At 29.2% G+C, this 13,281-nt stretch overlaps 2 protein-coding genes across 5 annotated transcripts in view; one reads left to right on the forward strand and one right to left on the reverse strand.

Annotated features, from left to right (window-relative positions):
• LOC134715610 (tetraspanin-18B-like) overlaps positions 1-9,254 on the forward strand; it is a 47,445-nt gene extending 38,191 nt beyond the window's left edge. For all 4 annotated transcript variants that reach the window (XM_063577922.1, XM_063577905.1, XM_063577914.1 and 1 more), the window contains 4 exons: positions 1,873-1,969; positions 2,851-2,984; positions 3,873-3,956; positions 4,250-9,254. In XM_063577922.1, the coding sequence (XP_063433992.1) occupies positions 1,873-1,969; positions 2,851-2,984; positions 3,873-3,956; positions 4,250-4,330 (396 nt within the window). In that variant the 3' untranslated portion in view covers positions 4,331-9,254. The remainder of the gene's footprint in view (positions 1-1,872; positions 1,970-2,850; positions 2,985-3,872; positions 3,957-4,249) is intronic.
• The window catches only part of LOC134715605 (VWFA and cache domain-containing protein 1-like), a 157,500-nt gene that overhangs the window by 5,216 nt on the left and 139,003 nt on the right, over positions 1-13,281 (reverse strand). The gene's annotated exons all lie outside the window — the stretch shown is intronic.

Consider the following 13,281-nt stretch of genomic DNA (forward strand, 5'->3'; position numbering starts at 1 on the left):
TCTGAATCCTCTAATGAGTGATTCATTGTAACTTATGTGAATGACATCATACGAGGTTATTAATCAGATATCAATTATAAATACCCATATATAAACTTATTGATTTCATAACTCCCGTAAATAATGGCTAAATTTTCCATTAACAACAAAGTGATTTGTCCTTCACATATATATCAGGTTTTCTTATTGGAATAAGTTATTGCTTTAGCAGTTAATTAATAGGAAACATCCATGTGTTTTGTTAAAGAATAGTTTAAAAATTTCAGACGCAAATCAAGAAAGTCAAATGTGATTAATCAACTAGGTTCTTTATAGATTATTTATGTTTGATGAAAGCTTCACAACTTGTTCAAACACTTCCTTCCAGTCTTATGTTTATGTTATGAATTAAATGCAACAATTTCACATCTAAATCTGTCTGTTTTCTTCTCTTAAAGAAAACCTAATGGATAAACTCAAATCTACTTTAAAACTGCAAACAAAAATAGATTGAATTGAATCTAATCTAAGAAAAAAAACCATGAAAAATTTGAACTGAATATAATGTGTCCTTCCTTATCTCTAGTTTTGACCTTAATAATAATACAAGATAGATGAAAAATTTCAAGTACAAAAGCTGAAAAAAAAAATTTGTAAGGGTTCCGCGGAACCCAGTGTCTCGCCTACTTTTGCTGAAAATCACAGGCTCAACAAAAATGAGGAAAAAAATCAATAAAAAATGTTCCTTTTGATACTATCTTTTGATTGTAAGAAGCTTCTGAAGTTCTGTCCAAGTTTGGTAAAAATCCAGGATAGTTTATGAATCTAATAAATGTTTAAAAACTTTAACTGCAGACTGTATGCTATGTTAACTGGAAGAAAAACTAAGTCCATTTATAAGTAAAATACAGATACACAGGTACAAAATATTAACAAAATTTCTTTCTAAATTCTAGCTTTTGATCATAAATAAGCTTCTGTCTAAGTTTGGTACAAAGTAAAAGGAGTATAAGAAAGTTATTAAATTTTTTAAAAATTTAACCACAGAGCAAATGTGTTGTTTCCTGGCAGAAAATTTAAGTCCATTTAAAAGTAAAATATGGAAGAAACAGATTTATTTTTTTACAAAATTTACTTCTGTATATTATCTTTAGATCATAAACAAGCTTCTGTCCATGTTTGGTACAAACCCAGGATAGTTTAAGAAAGTTATTAAAATTTTAAAAACTTTACCCACAGAGTGAATTTAATGTTTCCACCATAAAAACTAAGTCCATTTATAAGTAAAATATGGAAAAAATAGAATTTTTATTTTTACCAAATTTACTTCTGGATACTATCTTATGATCATAAACAAGCTTCTGTCCACGTTTGGAAGTAATCCAGTATAGTTTAAGAAAGTTATTAAAATTTCAAAAACTTTAACCACAGAGTGAATATTTGTGGACGCCGCCGACGACGACACCGACGACAACAGAATGTAGGATCGCTTAGTCTCGCTTTTTCGACAACAGTCGAAGGCTCGACAACTAGCCCAATTTGATTAATAGAAAAAATCAAACTATCCCAGTTAACGAGAGGACCGTTGTTTTTCTTTGTATGTCTTTTATAAAGAACCTGATCATAAGGATTTTTCAATTTAAAGGTTTTAGTCATTATTCGATATACAGAGCAACATTTATTTTCATGTGCAAAGTTCCAAATCTAAATAAAACATATATCCATTTTGATTTGATCTACCTGCATTACAAAGTTACTTTACCTTTCATTGATATTTTCCTCAAGATTTGATAACACTGTCCAGTAATGTAACTTTACCTTTTATAGAAATTTACATCCATATTTAATTTACTTGCCCTGCAATTTTACTCTACCTTAAATTTCAATTTGCAGCTTGGATGTTGTGGAGTTACAGGAAATATTTCGCACTCAAAACATTCCTGGGAAATTTATAGAGATGGAAGTCATTGGTACAGAAGTAGAACTGAGCGTAAGTGTTTACACATACATGTATAAATTATTTTTTAGTTTGTATATTGGTATTAAATCATTAAAATATAGGCACAAGTTAAAGTCTTTATCAGATTTTCAAGGGATGTAGTTCTTTACTGAAGTTCAAATCTCCTTTAATCTATTAGGAAATATATGAGGGAATTTCATAAACTCCAAACAGAGAAAGTCTGGGTGGGGTGAAAGTGAAAGGGTCTCCCCCAATCTATGGAAATCCACTCTCAATTAAAATGTCACAATGGGGAAAAGGGCACAATTGGCATATGAACCGAAGAATTTTGGTATCTATGAAATAATGGTCTTCATTAATATTTTCCTCTTTGAATTAAATGTGAACTATTTATAACTTGTAATTGTTCTTACCTTCTTAAAATCATGATATTTGTGCTCATTTCTTCCTGTCTTCTACGTTGAAAAACTTAATCCACATTGTTTATGTAACACATTGAAAAAACACATTCTCTGTTAACTACATCCCATTGAAATTCACAAATATGAAATCTTAAACTCCATAATAAATAATCCATTTGAAATCTGAAAAAGATATAAATCATTTCTTTAAAAACACCATTTTCTTAGATATCATTCAAATATAGTCGAAACTATTTTGAGTATGATTTAAATTCAATTTAAATGTTTCCTGCATGAAAGTTTTCCTCTTTGGATATTCAAAAACAAGGTATTGCATTAGAAATACCTAAATTTAGTTACTAGTACACAATAAGGGTTAGACTATATTCAGTAGAAGACAACCTTAGAATATTTTAAACTGTAGTGTTGTGCTATTATGTCAAAGGTATTTCCCACATATAGCCTTTTGTTTAAATTTTGTATCTCTATATTTCATGATTTTCTTTTCAGAGGTTCCATTTGTACCAGAGAGCTGTTGTACACCCAATGCTGATTTAGAAATGTGTCAGGGCAAAAAGTTTATGGGTCCTCCATCTATGCCTCATGAACCAGGACACCCTGTAAACCCACATTTGTATACAGATGTAAGTTACTATCAAAACATACAGTTAATAGAACTATGTGGTATGGGCTTTGCTCATTGTTGAAGCCTTGAAATCCATACAGTAACCTATAGTTGATAATTTCTGTGTCATTTGGTTTCATGAGAAGAGTTGTCTATTTGGCAATCATACCACATCTTCTTTTTTATATTTAAAATACCAAATGCTTTAATTTTCCTGTTTATAAAGTACGAGCTACCAAATTAGTTAGAGTAATTGGAACTAACCATATATTGCTCTGAAAAAAGGAGTACAAATATATTGTTAATTCAAAAAATTCAAAATAACAGAAATTGTACACCGCAGTAAGCCACTTGTTTCCATTTATGTGTGTGGAATTACAAACAAATAGATATTTTATCGTATTTCAAGGATTAAATTCTCATTTCTAGTTCACAAGTAAATATAGGTTAGCAAGAGACAACTGTGAATGACCAGTCTTTTCAAACAAATAATTGATAGTCATTTATTATTTTAAAATCAATCTGGAATTCAACCATGATTCATTATTCACTTGTTTTATGATCAAATATTTTCTTCATAATTCCCTCAGAAAGCAAACACATTCAAATTTTCAATACAGATATACATTTATAGAATGAAAAATAACTATTGATGCTTTCATATGCAAACTTTCAATTTCAACAACTAAAAAAATATGCGTCCCAATTTCTGACCTTTTTTTTATCATTTAAACTGTAAACCTTTCAGGTTAATGTTATGATTTGTAAGTTAGCGGTAGTTAATAATTAAGTGGATTGAATTATGTCAGTAAACCCAGTTTATCTTGTATTACACTGTTCTAAAACTAAATGTATCTGGATTTTATAAGATATATTTCAAAAATTAAATGTACTTGTTTTATTTCAGGGATGTTATGATAAAGTTCTTCTCCATATACAGCAACATTCTTTAATTCTTGGAGCAGTTGCTTTAGCTGTTCCATTATTTTTGGTGAGTATTTTTATGTATGTTTCTCTATAAGTATCAAAAATTACATTCATGGTCAAAGGGGAGACAATTTTAATGAAGTATGTGGTCAGTGTTAGCTATAAGTCAATGGGAGATAACTCAAAAATAAATATCAACTTTATCATGAAATATAAATATTTACATAGAAGTGTTATCATTTATCAGCCAAAAGTTTGGTTCTCAAACAACAAAAGGACAAGATAGAATAGTGATTAAAATTGGTATAATAGAACAAATGAGTAATTGAAATGATAAATTTTGTTTTTATTTTCCAGATTGTTGGAGTTATAATTACATTTTGTATGTGTTGTAAAGTTAAAAAGGCTGAAGGTGAAGGTGACGAAGAGATCTTTTAATAATCCACTTAGTTTTGAAACCCGTCCACTCATAAACACTGCCATCAATAACAGTTTTCAAAAGCAAGCTTTAACCATCAAATGGACACTCTGATGATTTCATGGATTTCTTCTGTGACTGAAAATTTTGCTTGCATTTAATTAAATGATGCATATAAAAAATTAAAAAGTGGATTCAAGTGGATTAAATATTTGCCATTGGATTAATATCACATGTGGATTTATTATTTTGGAATTGGATAAATATGGCAGAAAAAAATGTGTAGTGATGTGAAAAGTAAAAGAAATATATAAAAAACTTCAATAAGAACATTATTAATGCTAAGCATTTAAACGCAGCATACTACATATGCAAATACATGTACAACAACAGAAGGTAGAACATAATAGTAATAAACCAGAGTTAGATAGACCAACTATTCTTTTCACAAACAGTATGAATAATTTAACATTATTCAAGTTGATTTGAATAGTACTTATGCGACTGTGACAAGTGAAGAAGATCTGGCACCAGGACAGTCATTTTGTAGCCATTTGTTGCTTTAGTGCTTTGTACAAAGGCTTTTTGTTATTGGTTGTGATGTGCTTAAAACAGAAGTAGTTTAATCAGGAAGATATTTAATGTGGTGGAGTAAACTAGGACACAAAACATTCCAAAGTATATATATATATTATTGTTTCCAAATACTTGATCAAAAATTGTTTTTAATTGACTTGTGAAGCCATCACAGACATTGATTACATATGTTAACTATATGTAGTTCTTATTTGCACAACACGTACATATGACATATTATTGTTGTGTATAACATGCTTTTGTTGTATAAACCAAATGCTGCCATTTCATTCCAGAGGTTTAAACAATGTACGCTTTGGAGATTTTTTTTAATAATATATGTCTTACTTTGGCTACAGTGTAGAAGAAATGCTGTACAAACTTTTTTTTTAGTTTTACTGTAAAAAAGGAAAAAAGTTACAGAGAAAAATGAAGTACACTTTGTATGACCATATATGGTATTAATGATTGACATTTAATTTCAATGTAAACATTACTAAAAATAGAAAATAATTCACATGATTACATTAAAGGACAACATTTATGAATAAGCTACAGTGTCTACAACTGAAGGGAAAACTAGCTTTCTGTCCAAGAAATGAATAGTTTATTCACAGTGGTACCATTACAGAGAAATTGTTTCCTAGTTTAATGTCCAGGGGATGCTATCAATTTATGAAAATTATGTGCACTTCTCAATAGTATAAATATATATGCCATGCATATGTTATTTTTGTGACATATGTGTTCCATATGTTACCTTTGCATGTGTGTTCATATATTCAGTTGACATATGTGGATCACGTATGGTTCACATGTTAGTCACTTACATAATATATGGTTAAAATACATATATTCAAAGATTGATTGTATGCCCGTTACAATTATGAAGAAATTAAAAAAAATCTGTGGCTCACAGATATTACAAATTTACCAGAGTAAATAGTTTTTGAATCAATTGATGCAATATTAAGATGTAGGAAAGACATACTTGCTACACATTATCTTTATTTGTACTGGTTTGTACAAATTATAAAAGTTGAAAAGTAGATCTCAAAACATTTCATGAAAAAGTATCCATTTAATCATTTAACAGCAAAGTTAACACATTTCTGTATTTTAAATACACTTTACAATCATTTTGTTTGAATTTTAACATCAACTATCAGAATAGAATGACCCACCTTTCATGAAGAATCAAAATCTGGTCACCAAGAAATAAAACATGAAGCTGGTTCCTTGTTCAAATATGCTTTGAAATCAGTCATTGTGGTGTATGTGTATTATTGAAAAATAAAAAAATCATTGCTTTTTTTTTGTTGATATTCACATAGTTTTGATTACTGTGGATTCAATATTATTTATGGGGTACCAATTTCTGTTGGTATATTTGAATAAGAAACTTCAACCTGCAACAAATTTTCAATAGGCTTGTTTGCAGACTTTATTGAAACTGTATAAAAAAAATCATGAAAGTGCCAACTTATTTAAATCCACAAAAATAAAAATAAAAATCCACTAAAACCCACATCTTCTTTTATACTCTAAATTGGTACCCTTGAAATAAATAAATCCACATTAATTCTTTGTTATTATGTTAAGATCATTTTTCTTTTTTGTAAATATTTACTTACAGCATTATTTTCATTAGAACTGTAGAATTGATTGCATTGTGAAATACTAATATTTACTAACTAGTAGAGGAGTAGTCTGTAGCATATTTGGCTTAGTTGCATATTTTAAATCACCTGAAAATTTTGTTTTATAGAATTAGAAATGGTATTTCATTAGTATTAAACAATACAGTCAGTTATGTGGATTTTTTAGTTTTTTCTCTCATATTGTTTTAACTTGTTATTTCATTTTTCTAGATTAGAGAAAACTCTTAAAGAAACTTTTCTAAGGTATCTATTCAAAATAGTTTTATTTTAACTTCTGTTATAAGAGGATATATAAAATTGAAGGTATGCTGATTGTAATTTTATTATTCACTTTTGAATTTGTTGTACAGATACAAGAGTATTTATATATTTAATTAAACTATCAACTGAAATCAAGACATAAATGACAATCTCATCCATAAATTATCCAAGATTGATAAAAAAAATTATGTCGAATTGTATTGTATAATAGAACTAGGTTACATCAGATATAAGAATATTTGTTTATGTGTCCAGAGTTCACATAATGGACTGGTCATTAGACCAAACATACATCCAAACTGCATTTATTGTTTTTCATAATTCTGTTTTAATGCTAGTCAATTATTACATTTTTCATGATGTAAATATAAATCTTATTTCATTTACAAATGTTCAACAAACTGTTTAGATAACTCCTATTGCGCATGTAGTATGTTTTGAATATGTGAAAAAATAGTTCATATCAGTAACACATGTTCCCGTCCCCCTAAAAAAATAAGTTGTTTTTTTGAAAGAATAAGTTGTTTTTTCCTTACCAAAAAAAAAACGTTTAAAGATTTATATATATATGTGTAAAAGAAAAGAAAATGAAACTCTTGGTCTTCGTTAGTTTAATTGATTTTGTTTTGTTTTTTTCTGTGATACAGTTTGTTACCTCTTTTACTTGCCAGTTGGATATTACAAATATATGGACTAAATATTGATTTAAATGCCAGTAAAAAAATGTTTAAATTTATTGGACAATACATGTATTATTCTAAAGATTGAATATCTTCATATTTTATTAAGAGCTCTGTGATTAGTGTAGTAAAGTTGTGAACATTAAGTTAGTGTTTATATTTTATTTGTTGTATTTTCCATTGTTACATATATTTTAGATTTATTATTATTTAATTTGTTGATACTTAAGGTTTTATATCATTAATTACTGGTAAGATTTTTGTCAACCAGCAACAATACTGGACATAGAAATAGCTTTTGTTAAAAACTGCATTTTAAAAGAATTTCCAAAGGCAGCTTAAGGGGACTATTCCGACTTGCAAGACCCTCATGGTGGTCAAAATTTGCCCCCCTGTCATATGGAACTATTTGAATAAAAGAAGGTACATTTTTGGACATAATGGGACCTACTAATTCACTGAAAATAGAAATATGAATCATACCACTATTGGTTACCAAGTTTCATCATCTGAACTCAGATTGTGAAGGAATTAGATATCTTTTCTAAATTTTACTTTGAATTAGTTACAGAAGGGTGATAAGAAATTTTACCAGACATAAAAACATTCTTACTTCAGGAGAACATAGAGGAAAGTCTAGCAAAAAGACTTAAAAAAATCCCCATCTTTTTGTATACCATCATTATTTCATTTTAGCAGTTAATAAATGAAGGACTGGTTATTTTCTCATGATCTTTAATGTAAGGGTACTCATTTGAAGATTTTATAAAGGTTCCAGTAAGATTTTTATTTCACTTTTTTCAGACAATATGGTATAATTGTATAATAGTGTTGATCACAGTGCCATATTCTGAGATACTTATATCAATGTTAAAGTTTTTGTTTTGTTTGTGTTAAACTACCAGTATTTCTTAAAAAAGGATTAATCCAATAAGAATTTAAAGACAGGAGATATCATTTGCAAAATATACACATCTAATATATGCTGTGTAAATTCAAACAAGAATATAAATATCAAAAAGAAGAATTATTATACTTTTCTTCACAAAGAATTTGTGAGCAAGTTCTAAAAAGAAGTTGAGAAAGAGCACCATACTATATAGGAATATTTTACAGTTCAACTTTGTGTGTATAGAGCACCATGAAATATAAGACTATATTTTTAAGTTCCAGTAATTTCAAATCCTATACAAATGAACCATTTCAAGATGAACAAACATTACAAAGAAAAATTTATGAAGATACTTCCGGTGTTCAAGAAATTGAAGTTCTAAAGTACTTATTTATATGTCCGATTAAACATATCTTATATTGTTTAGTACAATTCTACATTTATATTAATTATTTAAAGGATTGATATTGTATGATTTCAGGGATGCTTTCCAAACTTATTTACTTTATTATTTTATTGAATAGTATATGGGAGCTTGGATTCATTATATATGAAAGTACCAGTAAATTAAACCAGTTTACAATGTATCTCATGTAATGTTGAGTACATCGCAATGTTGAACACCTTTCCTGATCCGAATTTATGTCTACGCAGCAAAAATATCATTTGTTCATCGGTCATATCTTAGATAAAATCACATTCCTTTCATACAATGGATACACATCATCATTATGTATAAATTCAAGATCATTGTACAGAATTTTTATCTATGTGTAGAATAATCATTATATTACATTTTCCTTCTTTTTTTGTTTTAAAAATTAAAAAAGTTAATTATAAATTGTAGTCAGAAATAAATGCGAATCTTTTAATATCTTTGTGTGAGCAATGTCTTTTGAGTTTGATTATTGCCTAACTTTTGTGTCATGATTAGTGTATTTCATGACTTCTTTGTCATGATTAGTGTACTTCATGACTTCTGTGTCATGATTAGTGTACTTCATGACTTCTGTGTCATGATTAGTGTATTTCATGACTTCTTTGTCATGATTAGTGTATTTCATGACTTCTTTTTTGTAATCACTATCTTGTCAATGAAATAAAAATATTTTACTATCAATAGAAATAACATTTATCTTTAGCCTTTGAAATATGGAAGATGTCAATGCAATTGTGCTACATAGTGACTTGGATTTTTTTTCTGGCTAAAATAGATATAAGAAGATATGGTATAATTGCCAAGAGAGAACTCTCCATCCAAGTACATTTTGGAAAAGAAAAAACATTATAGGTCTTCAACACAGAGTGTATGAATTAATAATTATCTGATTCTTCATTATTACCAAATATATCTGGTAATATTCTACTTACTGTAACACACTTATATCCCTTACCCAAGAGGAGGAATTATTAGAATGACAGTTGTTATCAATTCTTTGATGTGTTTGAGCTTTTGATTTTGGCATTAGATTAGGGACTTTCCTTTTTGATTTTTCCTTGAAGTTCAGTACTTTTGTGATTTTACTTTTTATTGATTTGGTTGTCTCCCTTTGGTCTTTATAACAAATAAACTCATCATAGATACCAGGCATAAAGTTTTGTACACCAGACACGTGTTTATCCATTCTTACAAAACTCATCAGTGACACAAGAATCAAAATAGGTAAAAATGCAAAATAAGATATGTTGAATAGCATTAAGGACCCAAAATTTTAAAAAGGTTTTGCCAAATACAGCTCTGGTAATCTATACATAGGGTAAAAAAATCCAAAAGTTTGGAAAATTCAAAGTTTGGTAAACAGATAATTTACAATTATGACCAGGTCATGATGTTCTTTGATCTTCATGTTAGATAACTAAATTGAGATATACATTGAAATACATTAGATTTGTATCACCTGCCAGGAATGCCCTAGAATCATGATAGATTGGGATGCTTATCCATGAGTGGGGTTAGCTCTTTGTATTAAGCTTTAAATTACAGAAGGTAGGATACCTGGTAATTCATATCTTGTTTACAGATGCCTTATGTTAACTTCCCCAAACATTCTTTAACCATTCTTACTAGGTCTAAGAATCCAATGTCCAAAGGCATAAACAAATAATATCAACATTTTGGAATACTAACTCTCTACAATGCTATATCTAAAAAAAGATGTTCTTTAATTTTAGTTCTGTTACTTTAAAATGTTTAATTTATTTGCTTTGCTTAAGATTTCCCTAATAGAGATTGTTCTATAAAGGAGTAGGTCCGGTAAGGACCGATTTTGGCCTCAAATTTCAGTTTCATCTGACGAAAGATTTTGACCACTTTTTAAACACTTAAGTGTCTATTTCATTTGATTCAATTATTTTTTGTGAAAGATTTTAACTCATTAAGTCATAAAAAATGATCCGATTCAAGCTTAAATATGAAAAACCTACCAAATATGCGAAAAAATGTCACTTTTCAGATAGTTTTTGTCAAAAATGAAAGTGGCCGCATCCGTGTTCATCCTCAATCTTTATATATGTTATGTATTATCATCAAATACAACTTCCATTTAAATATTTTGGATGAACACGAATGCGGCCACTTTCGTTTTACACGGAAACCGTCTAAAATTTAACTAAAATGCTTGAATTTTGATGATTTCAGTAATTTAGCATGACTTAATGGTGCTAGTTCTCAATATATGTGCATTGCATTGCCTAAAACAGCCAATATTTATGTAGCAGAACCATTCTACTATCCAATAAATAACTAAAAGTTTACATTATCAGAATTTTGTAAAACTGCTATATTTTGGGGCCAAAAAGGGCTCTTACCGGACCTACTCCTTTATGTAATTTGCATTGACTGACTCTGTTATTAGTATCTTATATCTATATTACTACCACTTCGATAATGACCCTGCTTGTGAATACACAATTCACCATTCATTCTGTAACCAGTAATTCTGAATGGTATTTTTTTTTGCACCTTTCATATTTTCAGTTTAAAATGGATATATACGGGTTTTGATCTGATATAAAAATAAGTGCCAAATGAGACAACTATTTATCAAAGATTGGATGAAATGGATGTAAGCATTTATAGGCAGCTATGCAGACTTCCACAATGAGAAAAACCTATACCGTATAGTCGACTATATTAATGAAAAAAATAAGAAACGTCTGAAAGGAGAAAACTACCTGTCTGATTCATATAAAAAAACAAACAAAGACAGTGACATGCATTAACGACAACTACTGAACTACAGGCTTCTAAAGTATGTGGCGTATAGTTAAAATTTTTGTAGGCGCCAATCCTCCCAATAACCAGTGACTATTTTACTTACAATCCATTATGTTCAAGCCTTAACCTTGAACAGTTGTGTTACGACACAATACAAGAACAAACAAACGAAATTCAAGTATGAGAACCATGCAGCATGCTCACTTTTATTTTAACTTTTTCAGTTTTCATAAACATGTGTTTATGCTTCTCAAGCTTTAATGCTATGATCATATTCACCTAATTATTATTCCCAAAACTTGTGTCATGCACACAAATAAGTGTCATACCACAACTTCTCATTTATCATAGTAAAAACATATATTGTGCAAGGTCAAACAAAAATCCTGCTTAATTTAAGACAACACTGATTCAATAGTGATATACGAACAGCTAGAGCTGGTATTTCAAAGGAAACTACTATTGTACTAGTCCTGCTAGTCAAAAAATCCTGTTGGTTTTATTTTGTCATACCATAAGGGACGATAACAAAAGATCGATGTAGGATAAAAAAAAAACTTAAATCAAATAGTTTGGGGGTGGGGGGTCAACATAGCTGCAAGTTTTGTTGATCAAAAATCGATTTTTACATATATCCCTATTGGTCAATCAATTTTTCCCAAACTAAGTTAAGAGGGGGGGTGTGGGGGTCAGTGATAAAACTATGTGAATTAAGTTTTTTATCCTTCATTGAACTTTTGATGTCGTCCCTTTAAACACGTTGCTGAATGGAAAGAATGGTGTACACAACTGTTATTACAAAACGTTTCTGATTTAATATTGGAAAAACGGTAACCCTCTCTGGGTTTTTAAAAACCATTGTCCTTGTAGAAATTCAATAAATTTATTATCTAAATGTCGGATACATTATCGACAGAACAACCGCGTGCCTCGCTATTATGAGGAAGACGCTTGGGTGAATATGTAATTTTTATTATTTGAAAGGTTATATCATAAATATATATGTACATGTAGAACGTTTTCTTTAACCAATCATGATGCCTTATACTCACATATTTGTTAATATTTCGAATTGTCTTCTGGACAACCCCCTTAAAAATTAAAAATTTATAAGATCCGTTCCAACAATGTGTTAAAAGAATATACCAATGTTTTACAGATCATGAATACCTTTTAAGCCTAAATAATTTGAAAATTCTTAGATTCTCATCATGACTGCTGTTTCAAGTTATAAGAAAGAGATATTAAATGGCAGCTTTTAAATTGTTCAAAGAAATAAATCGAACAAGGTAATAGAATACACTAAGAAGAATAATAGCAATGAAAAGTTAAATGAAGGAAAGAGTTGTCACTCTTAGTACTGCATCTAATGATTATGTTTTATTCTAAATAAATAGTTAATTTGTTTGCAAATGACCCAGAGCGGCATGACTTGAGTGATTGATAAAACGACAATTGGTGATGGAATACTAATAATAAGACATGCAGAGTAGAACACCAGAGGTGAATGACTGAAAAGACTGTTGAGGAAGGAGTACTAGTAATGAGAAATCCTGTGCAGGACGCGAAATGACTAATACAACAATTGAGGAAGGAGCATTAAAATATGAAATCCAGAGCAGGAAATGAGAGATACATGACTATTTAGGAAGAAACACTGAAAATGAGAAATCCAGAACAGGAG

The sequence above is a fragment of the Mytilus trossulus genome, chromosome 1, assembly GCF_036588685.1.
Source record: "Mytilus trossulus isolate FHL-02 chromosome 1, PNRI_Mtr1.1.1.hap1, whole genome shotgun sequence".
Lineage (NCBI taxonomy): Eukaryota > Metazoa > Mollusca > Bivalvia > Mytilida > Mytilidae > Mytilus > Mytilus trossulus.